Source organism: Triplophysa dalaica, chromosome 21 (genome assembly GCF_015846415.1).
Source record: "Triplophysa dalaica isolate WHDGS20190420 chromosome 21, ASM1584641v1, whole genome shotgun sequence".
Classification (NCBI taxonomy): Eukaryota; Metazoa; Chordata; class Actinopteri; order Cypriniformes; family Nemacheilidae; genus Triplophysa; species Triplophysa dalaica.
This window is the reverse complement of record NC_079562.1, coordinates 1,534,151-1,557,321: the sequence shown is the minus strand read 5'-3', so window position 1 is coordinate 1,557,321 and position 23,171 is coordinate 1,534,151. Positions and strand designations below refer to the sequence as shown.

The 23,171-nt window shown below is 42.7% G+C and overlaps 2 protein-coding genes across 2 annotated transcripts; both read right to left on the bottom strand.

Annotated features, from left to right (window-relative positions):
- Positions 1-119: 119 nt before the first annotated feature.
- LOC130410449 (uncharacterized) lies at positions 120-6,104 on the bottom strand. The gene is made up of 12 exons (XM_056735124.1): positions 6,037-6,104; positions 5,367-5,666; positions 4,964-5,269; positions 3,738-4,031; positions 3,216-3,506; positions 2,774-2,854; positions 2,646-2,664; positions 2,502-2,523; positions 2,326-2,392; positions 839-910; positions 541-590; positions 120-277 (listed from the first exon to the last, which is right to left on the bottom strand). Exons 1-12 carry the CDS (start codon positions 6,101-6,103, stop codon positions 194-196), a joined length of 1,653 nt encoding a protein of 550 aa, XP_056591102.1. The 5' UTR covers position 6,104; the 3' UTR covers positions 120-193.
- An 8,967-nt stretch (positions 6,105-15,071) lies between these two features.
- Positions 15,072-22,060, bottom strand: LOC130410450 (uncharacterized). Its single transcript, XM_056735126.1, has 12 exons — positions 21,947-22,060; positions 20,980-21,276; positions 20,577-20,885; positions 19,435-19,734; positions 18,913-19,203; positions 18,777-18,818; positions 18,471-18,551; positions 18,338-18,356; positions 18,188-18,209; positions 18,012-18,078; positions 15,515-15,586; positions 15,072-15,204 (listed from the first exon to the last, which is right to left on the bottom strand). The coding sequence occupies exons 1-12, from the start codon at positions 22,011-22,013 to the stop codon at positions 15,170-15,172; spliced, it is 1,602 nt and encodes a 533-aa protein (XP_056591104.1). The 5' UTR covers positions 22,014-22,060; the 3' UTR covers positions 15,072-15,169.
- Between the last annotated feature and the right edge of the window lie 1,111 nt (positions 22,061-23,171).

Genomic DNA, 23,171 nt, shown 5'->3' with positions numbered 1-23,171 from the left:
CTCAATTTTATGTTTCAAACTCAAGTTGATGATAGAGAAGCAGAAGTTAGTGATTGCAACTGTTGTGATAAAAAATATTATTTTATGAAATGTTTAATAAAGTGGATCACAGTTTGGCATCAAATTAAAATACTTTATTATTTGAACATTTAGCATGAAATAGAAAAAGGAAATAATGGGGCTTAAGTAAACTTCAGAAAGCCATACTGTAGTGCTGATCTCCATCATCAACGTTTACATCGTTATCTTGGATGGTGCAGTACATGTGGTAAACATTCTTTAGGAAAAAGAAAAGATGACAAAGAGTCAATGTGATGTTTTTGGTAATGATGAAAATTTGGCTCCAGTTTACGCTGAAGTGTGTCGGGTTTGTAATTTTTTTAAAACAAAAATGAAATTAGGTTCTAGGGGTTTTTCAAACCAGTCTACGGCATGAATGGTTTACACATAGCAGTCTTTCTGCATTAAACCAAGATTAGAGGAATCATTTTAAAACCAAAAAAATGACACACTTCAACTTTGGACGCGTTTTGTTCATACCTCATTATCTTCAGTAAATCCCATCTTCTGTTGTGTATTATCCAAATCATCTGCAATGCAATGCAAAAGCTTTAAAAATTGTCATAATTGTCTTTAAAATAAAATTTCACTTGATTTTTTAACCTGTGTTTTGTTTTTCGACATAACAGTACATAGGCAAATATGAGACATTGGAAAGAAATCTGAGAAGCAGAAGGAAGCAAAGTTTGATCTAGTCACCATTTAATCTCACTGATAGAATATTAAAGATTAGGATATTACGATATTATTATTGAATTATATGATTGTATTCTGTTACCTGTAGGCTTAAATAAGGTGATAAGTAAAGGACCTGATTTGCTATCCTGGAGTGACTGTGGATGCTTGAGACCTTGAGGTTAAACATCATAGAATGTTAACATTACAAACATGGGGTGGAAATCAATCAATAATGTTCTTTAAATAAGTTTGACAACTCTTTACTCAAAGCCTTCATGTATAATGCATTATTAAGGGTTATTAAAGGGTATGATGCATAATAATAGTTTATCATGTGTGTTGTCATTTATTAAATGTTGTTTAGAAAATGTTTAGAAGTATAACCAAGTTAAAATAAATTGCTGAGTGTTATTATGTATGAACTGTGGTTACAGTTATTCATGAGACATTACAATGCATTATAAGTTGCATTAAAAGGCATAATTAATACATTAAAACTACTTTTATAAACCATTAAACAAATATGCTTTAAGTAAAGTGTTACATTCTCATACTGAAGTCATCATGTACAGTTGAAAGAAAAAGTATGTGAACCCTTCGGGCTCACTTGGATTTCTTCATAAATTGGTCATAAAATGTGTTCTGATCTTCATCTAAGTCACAACAATAGAGAAACACAGTCTGCTTAAACTAATACCGCACAAATATTATACGTTTTCATGTTTTTATTGAACACAACATGTAAACATTCATAGTGCAGGGTGGAAAAAGTATGTGAAACCCTAGACTAATGACTTCTCCAAGAGCTAATTGGAGCCAGGAGTCAGCCAACCTGGGGTCCAATCAATGTGATGAGATTGGATGTGTTGATTAAAGCTGGCCTGTCCAATAAAAAACACACACCAGTTTTGAGTTTTGTTGTTCTGAAGAAGTGTTGTATGATGTGAACCATGCCTCGCACAAAAGAGCTCTCAGAAGACCTACGATCAAGAATTGTTGACTTACATAAAGCTGGAAAGGGCTACAAAAGTATATCTAAGAGCTTAACAGAGGATGGACGATGCAACAGGACAACGACCCAAAGCATAGAAGTAAATCAACAACAGAATGGCTTCAACAGAAGAATATACGCCTTCTGGAGTGGCCCAGTCAGAGTCCTGACCTCAACCCGATTGAGATGCTGTGGCATGACCTCAAGAGAGCGATTCACATCAGACATCCCAAGAATATTGCTGAACTGAAACACTTTTGTAAAGAGGAATGGTCCAAAATTTCTCCTGACCGTTGTGCAGGTCTGATCTGCAACTATAGGAAACGTTTGGTTGAGGTAATTGCTGCCAAAGGAGGGTCAACCAGTTATTACACCCAAAGGTTCACATACTTTTTCCACCCTGCACTATGAATGTTTACATGTTGTGTTCAATAAAAACATGAAAACGTATAATGTTTGTGCGGTATTAGTTTAAGCAGACTGTGTTTCTCTATTGTTGTGACTTAGATGAAGATCAGAACACATTTTATGACCAATTTATGAAGAAATCCAACATACCTTTTCTTTCAACTGTATATACACAAAAAAGTTTTTACCCCTCTGATGAGATGTGTCTGGCACAGAAGTGATCATAGAGAAGGACTCTTCAGGTCCAGAAACACACTAAATTACAGAATAAAGTATTAAAATCATATCCCTTTGCTCTATATCGTATTTAAAGTGTAAATATGTTCAAAAACTTTGTGGCTTAAAAAACACAGATGATACTCACTGTCTCTACAGCAGGTCCTTGACTGGCAGTAAAACAAATACATTTAAGAAAATGATTCTTTTTATTCAAATATCTTTATTGTGTCTTTGCACACATGTATATTATTATTCTGTTTTTATTTTACATTTATGCATTTGTACTTACCGTTTTTTTCTATTCTTGCCTAGAAAACAAAAAACATCTGCTTCTTCAATTCAGCTCATATAGAACATACTGTTCATACTGAACAACATTTAAATACTAACTAAACTAAGTGTGTAAACTTGACTTACACACGCATCGCCACAGACAGATGAGTCCTGTGAGTACAAACACAGAGCACACCGCTCCCGACAGGATTTTTATCCACATTTCTGTCACAAAAGAGAGGCATGTTTATGTGTATTTGGATATGTCCTGAATCCATAAGTGATTCTATTCCTTTTATGAAACACACATTTTCTAAAGAAAAACACTTTTTTCTTGTCCAGGGAATAATATATTTTTAGATATAGTTTAGAGAGAACTGTTGTCATATCGGTTTCTGAGAGGCTGAGATGAAAGCAAAATGAAACTTGAGTTGTGAGAGAATTAAGAACCTTGAGAAATCGCCGCTGAATCTTTAGTGGTCCGAGGACCAGCTGCAAAATATATTGCTTTTTGACATCTGTCACAAGTGTTACTGTAGCAGGTGATGATCACTTATCTCAAGACAAAAAAATATCTTTAACTTACTCTGAACTGTTACGGTTACTGGATCAGAATGTGGAGATGATTCAAAGCCATGTGATTGGCCACTGTAGAAGCAGGTTATGGAGACAGATGACCTCTGACCTCCTGACCCATGAATGATGTCATATCCAGTGAGTGACAGTTGACATGATCTTTCCTCTTGCATGCGACTTCTATCTATTATGAAGAAACACGTGTCCATCTTCAGATTGTCTCTGTTCTTACAGTCAATCTGAACTGTGTCTGTGTCTGTGATCACTGATGAAGATGCTGTCAACACGGCCTTAAACAACTCTGAATAATCAGAAAAGATGGTAACACTTTATATTGATAGTCTATATTGATAGATATTTATAAGTAACTTTGCAACTTCTTGTCAGCTAGACAATTAACAGACTGTCTCTCTAATATCTGCCAATTACTCACTATGATATTCTCTCAAAAACCATAAAAACTTCACAATTACGTGTGAACTTAATCTCATTTATTCTCAAAATAAAGTGTAACCATGATGACAGAACTTACTCCAGACAGCCACTGTTACTGGTTCAGATTGTGGAGAAGGCAAGAGAACTTGTGATTTAAACACAGTGTAGTAACAGGTTATGATGATAGATGACCTCTGACCTCCCGACCAATGAATGATGTCAGATTCAGTGAGTGACAGATGACATGATCTGCTCTCTTTCATGTTACTTTCCATTCCATCTACAGTGAAGAAACACGTGTCCATATTCAGACTCTCTCTGTTCAAACAGTTCATCTGAACTGTGTCTGTGATCACTGAAGGAGACACTCTCAACACGGCCTGAGGAAAACCTGAAAATGTATAAATGATATTTACATTATATGGCAAACTGGAGCTAGTTTTACTGTAACTTTTTCTTTTTCTTGAATGATATGTGTATTAGTGTCACGGTCCCGTTCTGTACCCATGTCTGTTTTTCCCGTGGACTACACTTCCCACAATTTAGCCTGTCCATCATCTGTCCCATGATGGGATAGAAAAGTGTCCATCTGATCCACGCACACGAATCTCGGCGGAAGTAGTAGACCAATGCTGGTATTTCTCACATACTGAGGTTTTGGACATACTCATGACTTGTACTCATTTTCGCCTACTAGATAGTTTGTAAGAAACAGATTTTGGACGCAGCACAGGTCTCCATCTATACTCTCCCTGTTGTCTTGTTCTCTGTCGAGTCTCAAACGTAATGTAAAATGTAAAGTAAAAGTGAACGTTTATCCTCCTGTTATTGGTTATTATTAGAGTGTTTTTGTCTAGCGCTTATTGCCGTCTGTGTTTCCAATACAATCAGCACATGAAGTAATCATTTCTAAGAGTATGATCATATTAATATAATCTCTCAGTCCCCAACAGAACATTATCTAAACATAACAGTTACATATTGCATGTCCAATGTGTCACCACATCTTCCGTCTGACAAAACCTATCTGATATAATCACGTGCAAATACATATTGTGGTTTCTGCAAAAACTAAGACATCTGCAACATGATTGTAAAATAAACGTTGAGAGATTCTAATCGTTTATCTCTGTTAGATTTAAACATTCAGTTGAGTTTCATCTCTGCCGTTTTCACAAAACACATTGATTAAAGTAACATTTGTCCACCCACAGATTTGATCATCTTTAATCCTCCTCATGACTTGCCAAATCCAAATCTTTCTTCAACAGAATACATCAGGTGTAAAAGAAAAGTGAATACAGACTCACATCATCTACTCACCTCTGATAGTGTACAGATCACTGCGTGGTGATGTGAGGTTCATCTCAGGATCTGTTCTGAATGAATAATCACAACTCAAGTGTCTGTTCACTGTTTGCTTATGTGTGAATATTTCACTTAGACTTATGAAGAACACACAGTGATCTCCAGACTGTGTTCTGTGAGAATGACGTCTGTGTCTGAGAGGTCCATCTTCAGTGTAGAGATTACAGGTGAAATCATTTCTGTCTGACTCTGGGATTAAACATGAGATACTGAGTGTGGAAGCGATGTCATCAACACTAATGATGGGTTTAATGAGATCATCTGGATGAAGTTTGTTGAGAAAAAGTCATTGAATCCTTTTTCTAAACTGCATAATTGAAGGTTTATAAAACATAAAGTCATCAGTTTAATATCTCACCCAGTATTGTCAGTGTGACAGGAGGAGAGTGATCTGATGGTTTAAGAACTCCGCTCACATCTGTTGTGTAGTAACAAGCAATGTCTAGTGATACAGGGGATTTTAAACCCGTCCATAAAAGAACTTCAGCCCCAGTGAGACTAAGATCACATGATGGACTGAGTTTTATATCTTTATATTTTTCTCCGTTTGCATAGAAATAACACTGAATTACTGTCACATCTGCTGGACTCTCACAGTTCAGATGAACAGATTTTGACTCTCTCACAACATCTGGAGACACTTTCATATTAGGGCCTTCTGAAAATGACAAAGATCTTTCACTAAACAAACTTTTATTGATCATTTATACACACAGTTGTTATTATTTGCATGTCCCAAAACATAGTGTGTCTTGTTAATGTCTTTGTATCTCTTTGCAGGGTTCAACTTTTTGTTGAATGCTGTACACACACATGAACAGCACACAGTTGTCTTCTATTTTTTTTACTTCTATTTTATGTTATCGATTCATTTGCGATTCATACTCTGTGTACTATTACATTCGACAGTGTAATACTACATATATTGTAGTTCTTGTTTGATAAGTTCCTTGTAATGTGATTTTTTGTACAAAAGCTTCTACTCAATAAATTGAATTAAATGAAATTGTTAAATGTAGATGACTTACCTGAAGACTGAACCATCATGAGAAGATGAAGAGCAATGATGATGAACAGCTCCATTACAGAAAGCATGAGAAACAAGACAGAATGAGACTCGCACAGCGGATAAATAAGGAAGTAGAAGAACGGCCCACAGGAAATGATTTGTGCCGTCGAATTGATGTGAAAATGTCGATCAAAACACCACAGGCTACAATCTACCTTTGGCAGTATAAGAAACATTTATTGTAACTCGTTTAACACCTGACTTTAATGGCCATAAATTCACATCTAAGTAATAAAATGATACAAAAGATAAATGTAAGTAAATAGTTTTAAAAAAAATCTCCAGATTCTGCAAAGATCTGATGCATTTTTATTATCATGCAGTTTTTGTTTGTATCAAAGTTTCCACGAAAGCAAAAAGATAACAGTACAGACGTTTAGTTTGTGATTAAAATGACATGTTTTACAATGTGTGGTTAATGTAGACCACCGCTGTGACATCATCATCAGATCCTGTAACATGCCGTCAAAAAAACTGAACTTGACACAGAACATTAAACTTTAACACTATTCTTCAATGTTTCATACGGTTTCTTTCTACGCGTCAAAACTACAGGACACATTCAACAAATTGTTTTTTTAATGAATTAACATACAACAAAATTCATCCAATCTATTATTTGATATAATCATTATACAATAAAATAATCATCTAAATTAAATAGTTATTATTAGACACTAGATACACCGATAAACAAACACAGACCTGAAGTTAGCTGCAGTGTCACACGAAACTGTCTGTAGCGGCCCGGATGCTAATGTGACATCTAGTTATTTATATCTATGCTGACAGCTATGACTCTTATTAGCAGATAATAACTGCAACAAAGCACCTGTCTGTGATAGGCTAGAATTACACCTGTAACAACACTGACAGATAAGTTAATAATTTAAAAGGACTCACGACTGTATCACACTGTTATGACAAATAGTTAAATTGAGGTGAATGAAATGTAATGTAAGAGAATGTACCATGTTTACCATGATCAGTAAATAACATTCTTACTAAATGTTTCTGTCTTGTTTTTTATCACAAATATCTAAACATTCTTAAATCAAGATGCACTTTCTTGTCAAGAAAAGTGACCCAAGACATTTAGTCTCTTTTAAAGGAGAAAAATGTAAGAATTAAGTAGGTTTATGACTTTAACGTGTTTGTTTTATTTGACTTCTTAACATTAATACACTGCAAAAAATGAGATTCTTACCAAGCATTTTTGTAAAACGACTTCCCTTTCTGTCGAGAACGACAGATGGGGGTTCGCCCTTGAGAACCAATCAACTCTGACTACTATAGAAAAGGCCAATGAAATTTGGCGAATGAAATTTCCATGCCGGGCTCCGCCCCCGGATATCCGGTATAAAACGAAGCCGGCGTGCAGCATTCATTTACCTTTTGTTCTTCAGAGCCTTCGCTCATGACTACGAACAGAACGAATTCAATGAATTCATCTTCTTCTACATTGCCGGATCTACGACGTGTTGCAGCGGATCGTCCCTACCTGCAGCGACCTTTCCCTGGGCGTCTCGGCGGTTCCGGAGGTGTTAGAGATTTTTTCTAAAAAGTCCTTTTCAGGACTGACTGAGCAATCTCCAGCGCGGCATGTACCGCTGTTCTCTTGGGTGCGGCGCCCTCATCGAGGAGGGGGATGGACACGATCGCTGCGTTAGGCGTCTGGGCGTCCAGCACGCTGAAGCAGCGTTCGTTGACACATCTGCCCGCACTGCGGGCAGATTGTCATTCAGAAGTTGCGGTCACGGGTGGCTGTCTTCCTACAGGAACCAGCCACCATTTCGTCTGCTACCTGGGCTGTGACATCTGTGGCTACGGCCCTGATGACCACCCACGCAGCAGCGTTAGTGATATGGGGAACTCTGCGAACGTAAACCCGCCAGCCAAGTGCTCACGGGCCGATCGCACCCCGATTCGCTCTTCTAAACGTTCCCCAACCGGCGGTGGCATACCGTCCGGATCCTCACGCACACACTCGGAAATGATGTGTGACGTAGATGAGATGTCGCTCGCAGCATCGGAGGGAGACTGGCATCCGACTCTGCCGAATCCGAGCTCCACCCCCAGCAGTTGAGTTCAGGAGGAAGCAGAAGTGATGTCATTCATGCTAACGCGGGGATGCGTGGTTCCCGAGGTCGGAGCGCGGTGCAAACCGCGCCCACCCCAGGTGCCATGTTTTTCCCGGAGGTGCATGAGGAGCTGTGTAAAACTTGCAACGCTCCACTTACGGACCGTTCCAGTTAAACCAGCTCCGGCTCCCTTACTTCCCTCGTTGGTGGGGCAGCCAAAGGCTACGTCGAGATCCCCCGGGTGGAATGGGCGCCTGCGGTGGACCTGTGCCGCAGGCGGCTACCTCCTTGGGGGAATCGGCCACGCCTACCGTCCAAAGCGTGTAGGACTTCGGCATCACTGGTGTCGAAGCCTTACACTGCCGCGGGCCAGGCTGCCTCCTCTCTCTACGCCATGGCCATCCTGCAGGTCCGCCAGGCCAGGGCGTGGAGAGAGCTCCACGAGGGTAAGGCCGACCCGGGTATAATCCAGGATCTCCGTGCCGCCACTGACAGCGCTCTACGGGCGACTAAGGTGGCGGCGCGGGCCCTGGGTCGGACGATGTCCACGGTAGTGGTCCAGGAGAGACACCCCCGGCTGTACCTTGTGCAGAAGAGTGACTCGAAGGAAGTCCGCTTTCTTGATGCACTCATCTCGCAGGGTGGGTTGTTGGTAACACCGCTGAGGACTGCGCTCAGCAGTTTTTGACGGTGAAGCAGACAGTGGCAATTAGTCAAATTTTTTCACGCCGCAACTCGGCCGCCTACAGACCTCCGAGATCTCATGTGACGTCTGCTTCCCTGCAACCCAGGACCCCTTCGACATCGGCTCCGGTTCCTGTGCCCCCACAGGCGGCACCCCGGAAGCAGAGGTCGAGGGGGAAACCTCCACCCCGTCAACAACCTTCTCCCGAGAAGGGGCACTGACGGGAAGACCCAAGGGAGAAAAACATCGGGCCCCAACCTTCACAGCCACGGCTCTGATCGGTCGGTACGGGACGACTCCTGCCTCGTCACCAAAGCCGGGCCCTTTTCAGGGCTTGGCGGCCACTTACTCACAGAGTTTTCTGTTCTCCCCGGGTGTACTTACAGCCTATCACACTCCACTTGACTGTGCTCGGCGAACCGACCTCACACCCTGGCGAGGCGTGAGGTCGTACACATACGACGGCTGTCACCACTCTCAAACCGACAGTGCGTGCCACCGTCCCGCCAGGCAGGTGAAAAGGCGGAGCCAACCTTCCCTCCGGGGACCCCCGCGACATGGTTAGCTCCGCCAGCCGACGAACCCCCCCGTGGGAATGATGAAGCAGACCGTCCCCTTGGTCACCCTGTCACAGTCCCTGGGAGCTCGAGAGCTGTCCACACTGTCTCGCTGGCTAATGAGGGCGGTCCGTCTTGGTTACTCGATCCAGTTTGCCAGAGACTCTCCCAAGCTTTGGGGCATCATCTCTCCCTCTGTCAGAGGCAGGGACGCCTCCGTACTTCGGGTAGAGGTCACCATCCTTCTGGCAAAACAGGCATCGAGTTCGTCCCTCAAAACCAAGATGTTCAGTGGGTCACGACCCCCACTTCACCTTTCCCAAGACGGTGGGTTGCCCCCAGAGGTCTGTGTACCCTGAACAGAGCACCTTCACAAGCTGCCGTTCAGGGTGCTCACACAGAGGGCCTCCTGACATCTATCAGGTGTCAGGATTTGTTCGTGGCAATCGACCTGAAGGACGCTTACTTTCATGTCTCGATCCTCCTCGACACCGGCTGTTCCCACGGTTCGCGTGCGAGAGGCGGGCATATCAGTACAGAGTCCTCCCTTTCGGTCTGTCCCTGACTCCACGGTATTCATGAAGATCGTGGAAACCGCCCTTTCTCCCTGAGGGGAGGAAGGCGAGCGGGTACTAAACTATCTCAGCGACTGGCCTATCTTGGCACACTCGTGAGATCTGTTATGTACACAAAGGGACCTGGTGCTCCGGCACCTAGATCGATTGGGACTCCAGGTCAACCAAGAGAGGGGCAAGCTCTCCTCAGTGCAGAGCATCCTCTTTCTCGGTATGGAACTCAGCTCTGTCACCATGTCGACGCACCTGTCCGCAGGTTGCGCCCATCCAGTGTTGAACGGTATGAAATGAACATTTTAAGCAGACAGCGGTCCCCCTGAAATAATTCAGAGGCTCCTGGCACACATGGCGTCCTCGCGGGTTAATACCCCTCGGGTTGATGCACATGAGACCGCTCCAACACTGGTTTCAGAGTCGAGTTCCGTGGAGAGCGTGGCACACCGGCAGCAGGCGCATGGTGATGACGCCCTGCTTCCGACGCACCATAACCCCTAGTCTTCCATGACTTTTTCGACGGACTCAGGTCCCTCTGGGCAGGTTATGAGACAGGTCGTGGTGACGACTGACGTCTCCCTGCAGGGGTGCGGTGCAGTGTGTAACGGGCACGCAGGCGGGGCGTTGGACGAACCCCCGTCTGCGCTGGCATATCAATTGGAAAAAGTTGTGGGCTGTACTACTTGTACCTCGTGCGAGACAAGCACGTGCTGGTCCGAGGACAGCACTACAGCTGTAGCGTACACAGATCGTCAGGGTGGCGTTCGCTCACAGCAGCTAACACAACTTGCTCGACGCCTCCTCCGGTGGAGTCAACAGGTGACCCGCTCCCTGCGGGCCACACACACCCCGGGCAAACTGAACTAGACAGCCGACGTGCTTTCTCGCCAGTTTATGCCTCGTGGAGAGTGGCGACTCCACCCCCGCGCAGTCCAGCTCATTTGGAGGCTGTTCGGGTAGGCCCAGGTAAACCTGTTCGCCTCCCGTAACACCACCATTTTCCCGCTTGGTATTCCCTGCCCTCGGCACGGATATCCTGGCGCACAGCTGACCGCGGGATGGGCGGAAGCACACCTTCCCCCCCAGGAGCCTTCTTGCACAGACGCTGTGCAAGGTCAGGGAGCAGGAGCACCAAGTGATATTGGTTACTCCCACCGGTCTAACCGCACTTGGCTTCAGAGCTGATGCTCTGGACAGCGACTCCCCCTGAACCATTCCCCTGACAGAGGACCTGCTCTATCAGGGGAAGGACACGTTCTGGAATCCCAGATCAGACCTTGGATCACCCATGTCTGGTCTCAAGACGGGACGAGAAGATCCTGAAATGGCTACTCCCCCTAGGGCGACCACCTGCTAATAAGCCAAAGGGGGGACAAGGGGTATGTTTCTGAGGGACAATGTGGGACACTGCCTGGCGCGGCGGTGCCCCCACCCCCCGGACAGACTCACTGATAGTGGTTTACCCATTTCTAGCACATACCACCTAACATGGTATATTAATAATGCTCTATTCCCCTAAACATGTGTAATTGCTGATGTATGCTCATGAATAGGCCACCCAATGTATATTTTTTTACATAAAGATTCACAATATTTTGAACATTCAATGAATTGACAAATGCACTTCCACTTACGATTTACTTTAGCTATTTAATTTTCTCAGTCTTTCTTGTACCCACACCTTCTATTTTTAATTAATGGCTCAGACCAGTGGCGTTGCTAGGCCCTTTTTAGGGAGCTAAAGTCCCCCTAAAGTTCTAGCTCAGCCCCCCCTAAAATATTTTGTATGTAATGTAATCTGTACAAGAATTCGAGATCGCTTTATAGCCCCCTTTAAAACTCTTATTATGAAAACGGCGTTAGGCTGCGTTATTTAGCGCATTCTTCAGTTCACACAGTAGCACATTGGAGTTAACATCATTAGCAGAGTAACTTTACAAGGTGTGTTCATTAACATGACATCTGCATTTTTGCCATTCTCTGTTATAAATGCATCTTAATATGATGTGGAAGCGATACAAGACCCTTTCCCATTCACTGTTTAAAAGTTTTATGTGCGTTCACCCCTCGTTAACTATTTGTTAACGTTACCTCAAACCAAATGAAAGCACTAAACACCAATGACGTCATACTTCCACGATCAAGATGATATTCTATCGCACAGAAAGTGTCATTAATGATGATGTGCTATAGTTATAGAGAGTCGACGGTAGTTTTGACAGCTCCGGAAAGAGGACGAGCAGATAAGAGTTACTGTAGATCAGCCCGGTGCGGCAGTGTTATTCATTGTTCTGAGTTCCGAGGAAATAAAAGTGTACAGAAGCTCTATGTCGTTTTTCAGACGCTTCAGTATTTTTATCATTAATTGAAAACATATTGTGGAGGTAATAGATGAACACACAGTCATGCAGAAAGAGTGACAGCGCTAGTGCCAAACAGAATGAATGGCAGAGAAACATATTAAGTTATTTTTACTGAATAATGATTCAGCAGTTGATTGTGACATTTTATTTTATGGATTTGTGACTGTTGTTGTCACTTTGAAATATAAATGTTGCAGATTGACCGATTAATGTGATATTCATTTGAATAACAATAACTTGTATTTATGCTTTTCTGCATATTCTTTCTTAATTATTTATTTTAGTAACGTATACAATATGTGGTGATTAGAGTGTGGCTTTCTCTATATATATATATATATATATATATATATATATATATATATCCTCATTGGAGGCTGAGCCCCCCTAATATTGAAAACCTAGAATCGCCCCTGGCTCAGACTCAGTCTCTTTCTCCATTTTTCAAATTGGAGCGCGCATCTAAAAGTTCCTTCTTAGTGTGTGCACGTGTGCGCGCTGTCATGACGACAACGGAACAACCTAGTCAGCAGTTCAACTGAGGGGTGGGTTTGGCAACAGTAGCGTGCTGAACTGTCAAGTAATGTTCGTTTGGATGCCTGGGGCTCGAGGATATAGAGCGACCAACTTTTTTTTGAGCAAGCTTTGTTTAAGCGTGACACGGTCTCAATTTGCGGGACGCATGAATTGGGCTTCAAACGCTGTGCGCGCACGCGCTACGCGGGACGGGTGGTCACCCTAACTCCCCCTCTATGGCAGAGACCATCACCCAGGCTAGGGCCCCATCTACTAGGTGGTCACACGCCTCTAAACAGCGCCTCTTCTCGTCCTGGTGTCTCTCTCAATGAGAAAGACCCACTGAGGTGCTCGATCAGGATTGTGTTTTCCTTCTTACGAGACTGGAGACTAACATCTCCCTTCCACACTGAAAGTGTATGTAGTCGCTATTGCCACTCATCACGACTCAGTCGGTGGAAAGTTTCTAGGGCAACACGACCTGGTCACCAGGTTCCTAAGGGGCGCGAGAGGGCGGAATCCGCCTCATCTCCGCTCCATACCCTCTTGGGACCCTAAGTGGCCCAGGGGAGCCTCAGTGCCCCCCAAGAGCCCCTCTGAGGTTCTGATCTTCCTCACAGAGTAAGACGGCCCTCCTGACGGCGCTCACTCCCTTCAAGAGGGTAGGGGACCACCGAGCATCCTCCGTGTCCCCGGATTGCCTTAAATTCGGCCCTGGAAACTCTCACGTTATCTTGAGACCCAGGCCCGGATGCGTGCCCAAGAAGTTCCCACTACTCCCTCCGGGGCCAAGTGGTGAACTTGCAGGCGCTCCCCATAGGGGAGGAAGACCCAACCCGATCAGTGTTGTATCCTGTACGTGCTGGACCGCACGCAGATCTCTGAAGCTCTGACCAGCTCCGTGTCTGTTGGAGGACAGCAGAAGGGGAAGGCTGTCTCCAAACAGAGGCTGGCGCACTGGGTCGTGGACGCCATTACGACGGCATTCCGATCTCAGAATCTCCCATGCCCATTGGCAGTGAGGGCTCACTCCACACGGAGTTTTAGCCACCTCCTGGGCACTGACAGAAGCGCCTCTCTAGCAGACATCTGTAGAGCTGCGGGTTGGGCTACGCCCAAACACCTTCGCAAGGGTTAACAACCTTCGTGTAAACCCGGTGTCAGCCCACGTCCTGCGTGGCGACATGTAGGACTGGCATCTGGGGGGGGTATGCCTGCGAAAGCACCTTTCCACCCTCTAACAGGCTGGGTCAGTGTGCTATCTACCTTTTCTTCTTACCCAAACACATGGCTAAGAAACTGGTATCTCACCAACCTCCCTTCTTACCCAGACACTGGTTAAGAACAGGCATCATTCCATCCATCACTAAGCAAACACCCCCTGGGGGGCACGCTGGGCAGAGCAGCCTTCCCCCTTAGGCCGGGATACCATATGAGCTATCACAGATAGCTCTAACCGGACCTAGTGCTACCGGAAGTCTGTAACACCCCCTCCGTGGGCTGTTCCGTCTGATGTGTCCTCATGAGAATGGTTCCCCCTCCTGGTAACCCATGAACTTCCCCAGGTGGACCTCGCGGTTAACTACCCAGTCCGCACTTTCCATGCGTTCTCCTCCAAGGACGAGACCATACCTATATCCACCATATTCCTCCCCACTGGTAGGAGGTGGCCTCTGCAGCGCTTCTCTGATTAAGAGTTGCGCTCACCCGGTGTAAACCCGAGCCGGACGGCCTCTCGCCAGTAGAGAGCTAAGGCCCCGTCCGTGAAAGGTTACCGGTCAGGGCTGTACCCATCTTTCTCCAAGAAAGCTCTGGAACCCCCCGACCACCACACTGGAAGGTTACAGTTTTGCGAAAGCATCGAGCTGACACGCCCAGGCTTGTTACCGTCGCTTCGCTAGAGATTGTGACGCGATACAGCGTTGTGGCGTTTTCCATAGGCAACCCAGTCTTGTAGTGTATACACCCATAAGCATGTAATATTGATACATACTGTAAATTGAGGATCATTTTGCTGAAAATTAGACCATTCGACTTCAAAACGCATTAATAACCCTCAATTTTATGTTTCAAACTCAAGTTGATGATAGAGAAGCAGAAGTTAGTGATTAAAACTGTTGTGATAACATTTTTATTTTATGAATGGTTTAATAAAGTGGATCACAGTTTGGCATCAAATGAGAATATTTTATTATTTGAACATTTAGCAAATTACATGTTGTGAAAGCATGCGATGAAATTGAAAAAGGAAATAATGGGCCTTAAGTGAACTTCAGAAAGCCAAACTGTAGTTCTGACCTCCAGCAGAATCTTTTACTGGTTTATCCGGGATGGTGCAGTACATGTGGTGAACATTCTTCAAGGCAAAAGAAAATACAGAAACATTGTAAACAGAAGACATAAAAGTCACTGTGAGGTTTTTGGTAATGATGTAAATTTGGCTCCAGTTTAATCGGAAGTGTCAGGTTTGTAAACATTTTTTAAAGAAAAATTTAAATTGGTATAAATACAATAAAAACAGCTTGAGACATTAGAAAGAAATCTGAGAAGCTTTGATCTGTCAAAGTCAATGTTTTGATCTGCTCACCATTTAATCTCACTGATAGAATATTAAAGATTAGGATAATACGATATTATTATTGAATTATATGATTGTATTCTGTTACCTGTAGGCGTAAATAAGGTGATAAGTAAAGGACCTGATTTGCTATCCTGGAGTGACTGTGGAAGCTTGAGACCTTGAGGTTAAACATCATAGAATGTTAACATTACAAACATGGGGTGGAAATCAATCAATAAGGTTCTTTAAATAAGTTTGACAACTCTTTACTCAAAGCCTTCATGTATAATGCATTATAAAGGGTATGATGCATAATAATAGTTTATCATGTGTGTTGTCATTTATTAAATGTTGTTTAGAAAAAGTTAAAATAAATTGCTGAGTGTTATTATGTATTAACTGTGGTTCCCTTTCTGTCGGTCTCTTGACGTTGTGTCGAGAACGACAGATGGGTTCGCCCTTGAGAACCAATCAACTCAGACTACTATAGAAAAGGCCACTGAAATTTGGCGAATGAAATTTGCATGCCGGTCTCTGCCCCTGGATGCAGCATTCATTTACCTTTTGTTCTTCAGAGCCTTCGCTCATGACTACGAACAAAACAAATTCAACAAATTCTTCTTCTACATTGTCGGATCTATGACGTAGAGCAGCGGATCGTCCCTACCTACAGCAACCTTCCCCTGGGCGTCTCGGCGGTTAGGTGTCTGGGCGTCCAGCACGCTGAAGCAGCGTTCGTTGACACATCTTGCCCGCACTGCGGACCCCTTGGAGGTTCCGAACTTCCGAACCCGAGTAAGACGGCCCTCCTGATGGCACTCGCTTCCTTCAAGAGGGTAGGGGACCTCAGAGCATCCTCTGTGTCCCCGGATTGCCTTGAATTCGGCCCTGGAAACTCTCATGTTATCTTGAGACCCAGGCCCGGATGAGTGCCCAAAATGTTCCCACTACTCCCTTCCGGGGCAAAGTGGTGAACTTGCAGGCGCTCCCCATCGGGGAAGAAGACCCAACCCGATTCATGTTGTGTCCAGCGCATGCATTGCACCTCTACCAGGACCGCACGCAGAGCTCAGAAGCTCTGACCAGCTCCGTGTCTGTATTGGAGGACAGCAGAAGGGGAAGGCTGTCTCCAAGCAGAGGCTTGCGCACTGGGTCGTGGATGCCGTTACGACGGCATTCCGATCTCAGAATCTCCCATGCCCATTGGCAGTGAGGGCTCACCCCGTAGGGGTATTGCCAACTCCTGTCAGAACCCGGTACACACTCGGGTAGACGGTGTGGAAAGTGGTTGAACCCAAAAGGTGAGGCAGACACAACGATGCTTGCAAAAGGAGGATTTAATGCTCAGACAAAAAGATAATCCATCAAGCACAATCCATCTCCAAAATAATCCACAAAATGATAAATCCAACAAAGGTACATCCATGAAAGGTAATCAACAAAAGGGTATCTCGAAACCAACAGGAGAAAACAGAGCTCACCGTAATACGGAACTGGCAGTAACATACAAATTTAACAGGAGGAACTAAGGGCAAAACAGGGTGTATAAAAACGCTCAAACAAACGAGGCACAGGTGCAATCAATAAACAAATAGGTATAACATGACCCCCAGGCGACCCCTGGTGGCCAAATGGTGACAACGTCCTACGTGGCGACATGTAGGACTGGCATCCGGGGGGCGTATGCCTGCGAAAGCACCTTTCCACCCTCCAATAGGTTGGGTCAGTGTGCTATCTACCCTTTCCTTCTTACCCAAACACATGGCAAAGAACAGGTATCTCACCAACCTCCCTTCTTACCCAAATACTGGTAAAGAACAGGCATTCCATCCATCACTAAGCAAGCACACCCTGTGGGCTGGCTGGGCAGAGCAGCCATCCTCCTTAGGCCGGGATACCATATAAACTATCACAGATAGTTCTAACCGGACCTAGTGCTAGCCTACCTGGAAGGTAACAGTTTCGCGAAAGCATCGAGCTAACACGCCCAGGCCTGTTACCGTCGCTTCGCTAGCGATTGTGACGCGATACAGCGTTGTGGCGTTTTCCATAGGCAACCCCATCTGTCGTTCTCGACACAACGTCGAGAGACCGACAGAAAGGGAACGTCTTGGTTACGTATGTAACCTCAGTTCCCTGATGGAGGGAACAAGACCTTGTGTCCCTTATGCCACAAACACGTATCGTATTCTGCTGCAGTCGTGAGAGGCTCTCAGGCTCTTCAGAACAAAAGGTAAGGGAATGCTGCACGCCGGCTTCGTTTTATACCGGACATCCGGGGGCGGAGACTAGCATGCAAATTTCATTCGCCAAATTTCATTGGCCTTTTCTATAGTATTCAGAGTTCATTGGTTCTCAAGGGCGAACCCCCATCTGTCGTTCTCGACACAACGTCTCGTTCCCTCCATCAGGACACTGAGGTTACATACGTAACCAAGACGTTACAGTTATTCATGAGACATTACAATGCATTATAAAGTAAATTAAAAGGCATAATTAATACATTAAAACTACTTTTATGAAGTATTATACAAATATGCTTTAAGTAAAGTGTTACGTTCTCATACTGAAGTCATAATGTATATACACAAAAAAGTTTTTACCCGTATGTTGACATGTGTACTGCACAGAAGTGATCATAGAGAAGGACTCTTCAGGTCCAGAAACACACTAAATGACAGAATAAAGTATAAAAATCATTTCCCTTTGCTATGTATCGTATTTAAAGTGTAAGAAGGTTAAATTACTTTGTGACTTGAAAAACACAGATGATACTCACTGTCTCTACGGCAGGTCCTTGACTGGCAGTAAAACAAATACATTTAAGAAAATGATTCTTTTTATTCAAATATCTTTATTGTGTCTTTGCACACATGTATATTATTATTCTGTTTTTATTTTACATAGATGCATTTGTACAAGTACTGACCGTTTTTTTCTATTCTTGCCTAGAAAACAAAGAACATCTGCTTCATTTCTTCAGTTCAGCTCATATAGAACATACTGTTCATACTGCACAACATTTAAATACTAACTAAACTAAATGTGTAAACTTGACTTACACATGCATCGCCACAGACAGATGAGTCCTGTGAGTACAAACACAGAGCACACCGCTCCCGACAGGATTTTTATCCACATTTCTGTCACTAAAGAGAGGCATGTTTATGTGTATTAGGATATGTCCTGAATCCATAAGTGATTCTATTCCTTTTATGAAACACACATTTTCTAAAGAAAAACACTTTTTTCTTGTCCAGGGAATAATATATTTTTAGATATAGTTTAGAGAGAACTGTTGTCATATCGGTTTCTGAGAGGCTGAGATGAAAGCAAAATGAAACTTGAGTTGTGAGATAATTAAGAACCTTGAGAAATCGCCGCTGAATCTCGAGTGGTCCGAGGACCAGCTGCAAAATATATTGCTTTTTGACATCTGACACAAGTGTTACTGTAGCAGGTGATGATCACTTATCTCAAGACAAAAAAATATCTTTAACTTACTCTGAACTGTTACGGTTACTGGATCAGAATGTGGAGATGATTCAAAGCCATGTGATTGGCCACTGTAGAAGCAGGTTATGGAGACAGATGACCTCTGACCTCCTGACCCATGAATGATGTCATATCCAGTGAGTGACAGTTGACATGATCTTTTCTCTTGTATGCGACTTCTATCTATTATGAAGAAACACGTGTCCATCTTCAGATTGTCTCTGTTCTTACAGTCAATCTGAACTGTGTCTGTGTCTGTGATCACTGATGAAGATGCTGTCAACACGGCCTTAAACAACTCTGAATAATCAGAAAAGATGGTAACACTTAATATTGATAGTCTATATTGATAGATATTTATAAGTAACTTTGCAACTTCTTGTCAGCTAGACAATTAACAGACTGTCTCTCTAATATCTTTCAATTACTTACTATGATATTCTTTCAAAAACCATAAAAACTTCACAATTACGTGTGAACTAAATCTCATTTATTCTCAAAATAAAGTGTAACCATGATGACAGAACTTACTCCAGACAGCCACTGTTACTGGTTCAGATTGTGGAGAAGGCAAGAGAACTTGTGATTTAAACACAGTGTAGTAACAGGTTATGATGATAGATGACCTCTGACCTCCCGACCAATGAATGATGTCAGATTCAGTGAGTGACAGATGACATGATCTGCTCTCTTTCATGTTACTTTCCATTCCATCTACAGTGAAGAAACACGTGTCCATATTCAGACTCTCTCTGTTCAAACAGTTCATCTGAACTGTGTCTGTGTCTGTGATCACTGAAGGAGACACTGTCAACACAGCCTGAGGAAAACCTGAAAATGTATAAATGATATTTACATTATATGGCAAACTGGAGCTAGTTTTACTGGAACTTTTTCTTGAATGATATGTGTATTAGTGTATAGAAAAGTGTCCATCCAATCCACACACACGAATCTCGGCGGAAGGAGTAGACCAATGCTGTTATTTCTCTCATACTGAGGTTTTGGACATACTACTCATGACTTGTACTCATTTTCGCCTACTAGATAGTATGTAAGAAGGAGATTTTGGACGCAGCACAGGTCTCCATCTATACTCTCCCTGTTGTCTTGTTCTCTGTCGAGTCTCAAACGTAATGTAAAATGTAAAGTAAAAGTGAATTTTTATCCTCCTGTTATTGGTTATTATTAGAGTGTATTTGTCTAGCGCTTATTGCCGTCTGTGTTTCCATTACAATCAGCACATGAAGTAATCATTTCTAAGAATATGATCATATTAATATAATCTCTCAGTCCCCAACAGAACATTATCTAAACATAACAGTTACATATTGCATGTCCAATGTGTCACCACATCTTCCGTCTGACAAAACCTATCTGATATAATCACGTGCAAATACATATTGTGGTTTCTGCAAAAACTAAGACATCTGCAACATGATTCTATAATAAACGTTGAGAGATTCTAATCGTTTATCTCTGTTAGATTTAAACATTCAGTTGAGTTTCATCTCTGCCGTTTTCACAAAACACATTGATTAAAGTAACATTTGTCCACCCACAGATTTGATCATCTTTAATCCTCCTCATGACTTGCCAAATCCAAATCTTTCTTCAACAGAATACATCAGGTGTAAAAGAAAAGTGAATACAGACTCACATCATCTACTCACCTCTGATAGTGTACAGATCACTGCGTGGTGATGTGAGGTTCATCTCAGGATCTGTTCTGACTGAATAATCACAACTCAAGTGTCTGTTCACTGTTTGCTTATGTGTGAATATTTCACTTAGACTTATGAAGAACACACAGTAGTGATCTCCAGACTGTGATCTGTGAGAATGATGTCTGTGTCTGAGAGGTCCATCTTCAGTGTAGAGATTACAGGTGAAATCAGTTCTGACTGACTCTGGGATTAAACATGAGATATTGAGTATGGAAGCGCTGTCATCAACACTCATGATGGGTTTAACAAGAGGATCTGGATGAAGTTTGAGAAAACGTCAAGAAAAGTTCATGAAAACTATTTGACTTTGAGGTTTATATAACAGAAAGTCATCAGTTTAATATCTCACCCAGTATTGTCAGTGTGGCAGTAGGGTGATCTGATGGTTTATTAACTCCGCTCACATCTGTTGTGTAGTAACAAGCAATGTCTAGTGATACAGGGGATTTTAAACCCGTCCATGAGAGAACTTCAGCCCCAGTGAGACTAAGATCACATGATGAACTGAGTTTTATATTTTTATATTTTTCTCCATTTGCATAGAAATAACACTGAATTACTGTCACATCTGCTGGACTCTCACAGTTCAGATGAACAGAGTTTGACTCTCTCACAACATCTGGAGACACTTTCATATTAGGGCCTTCTGAAAATGACAAAGATGTTTTACTAAACAAATCTTTTATTTGTGCTGCTGTGACACGTCAGAGGAGATCTGGCCCTCTCGGCTGATACTGGTTCTCCATTTTTTTCTCCATTTATTTATCATTTGAGATTTTGTTCCTCACCACAGGGCAGTGCTGCCTTGCTCACCGGGAGATTGTTATATAAGATATTATTGGATATTATTTACTAGAATCATCTTGCTTGTTCTATAAACACCATGCACTGTGCTGTGTTTTACATTTTCTGTGTTTTTTGTTTTTCTTATTTTCTCTTGTAAAGCTGCTTTGGAACAATCCACATTGTGAAAAGAGCTGTATAAATATAATTGAATTGAGTAGTGCATCTTGTTAATATCTTTGTAAGTCTTTGCAGTGTTCAACTTTTTGTTGAATGCTGTACACACAAATAACAGCACACAGTTGTCTTTTATTTATTTTTACTGTCTATTTAATATTATTGATTCACTTGGAATCAATAAATTCCGTTTTAAAGCTTTAATCGTACTCCATGTGTACTACATTTGTCAGTCTGATACTACAGATATAGTTCTTTTTCATAGGTTTCTTGTAATGTTCCTTATTTCTATGTGATTTTATACAAAATCTTCTGGTCAATAATTTAAATGAAATTGTTAAGTGTAGATGACTTACCTGAAGACTGAACCGTCATGAGAAGATGAAGAGCAACGATGATGAACAGCTCCATTACAGAAAGCATGAGAAACAAGACAGAATGAGACTCGCAGAGCGGCTAAATAAGGAAGTAGAAGAACGGCCCACAGGAAATGATTTGTGCCGTCGAATTGATATTAAAGTGTCGATCAAAACACCACAGGCTACTAATCTTACCAAGTTTGCTCCAGTCCACACGCGTCAGATGAAACAGTCTTTAGTGGCCCTGAGCCGGAGCCAAGGGGGGGTACTCGCGGGCAATGCCCTCCCCAAAGGGTTGTTGTGCCCCCCACATGACACACATTTAAATTCATGTAATACCTACTGACAATAATTAATCAAACGTTTTAATGTTCAGAGAATTTTAAACAAAGTGGAAATGAAAATGGTAGCCTAGCCTATGTGTTTACTTTGTTAATAGATAAATCTAGTCTGGTTGTTGCGATGATGCGTCATTATGGAGCGTATTCATGTATACGTCTGGAGGGAAGCCGCTAGCAATTAGCAATGTTACAGACGCTAGATGCTTCACAAACGGAAAGGCTCACAGTTAGTTCAGCTTTGGAAAAGGAATGGACAACCGAATGGAAGGACACAGTTTTAAGGAGGTTTAATGTTGGCACTCCGCACCTTTCAGTGTGTTTCATTTACTTTTAGCAAGCCTTGGTGCGAAGGAGTATTATATCACAGCATAAGTTATGATCGCCAACCTTTTGTTTTCGTTGTGACTGTGTATGGTAATGTTGTTTAATTTGGAAAATAGCATCCTGCACAAGTTGTAAGTGTGCCCTTGCTGGTTTTGACTTTTTTGTATTAATGATGCTGATTGTGTGCCCACCCACTAGGAATCACTTGCCCTCCTGTTAGTCTGGTCTGGCGCTGACTCTGTAGCGGCCCGGATGCTAATGTGGCATCTAGTTTTTTATATCTATGCTGACAGGTAGGACTCATATTAGCAGATAATAACTGCAACAAAGCGCCTGTCTAACAACAGATTAGTAAACAAATAGTTCAATTGAAGTGAATGAAAGGTAATGTAAGAGAATGTACCATGTTTACCACGATTGTTCAAATCTGTTTTATTGACTTTAAGTATGCTATCACAGTCAAATAAAACAGACATGTATTAAAACAGGTGTCACTACAATAGAACAGAACCGAGAACAGTCAGAGAGCACTTAATAGAGATGTTATTTTGTCTGAG

Coding starts and splice junctions, on each gene's coding strand:
- LOC130410449 (XM_056735124.1), bottom strand. CDS start 6,103: ATGCTTTCTGTAATGGAGCTGTTCATCATCATTGCTCTTCATCTTCTC. Junction 5,270..5,366: donor TGTCACACTGACAATACTGG/GTGAGATATTAA, acceptor AACTTCATCCAG/ATGATCTCATTAAACCCATC. Junction 4,032..4,963: donor TGATCTGTACACTATCAGAG/GTGAGTAGATGA, acceptor ATACATTTTCAG/GTTTTCCTCAGGCCGTGTTG.
- LOC130410450 (XM_056735126.1), bottom strand. CDS start 22,013: ATGCTTTCTGTAATGGAGCTGTTCATCATCGTTGCTCTTCATCTTCTC. Junction 18,819..18,912: donor AGTAACCGTAACAGTTCAGA/GTAAGTTAAAGA, acceptor TATATTTTGCAG/CTGGTCCTCGGACCACTCGA. Junction 18,079..18,187: donor AAGGACCTGCCGTAGAGACA/GTGAGTATCATC, acceptor TCTGTCATTTAG/TGTGTTTCTGGACCTGAAGA.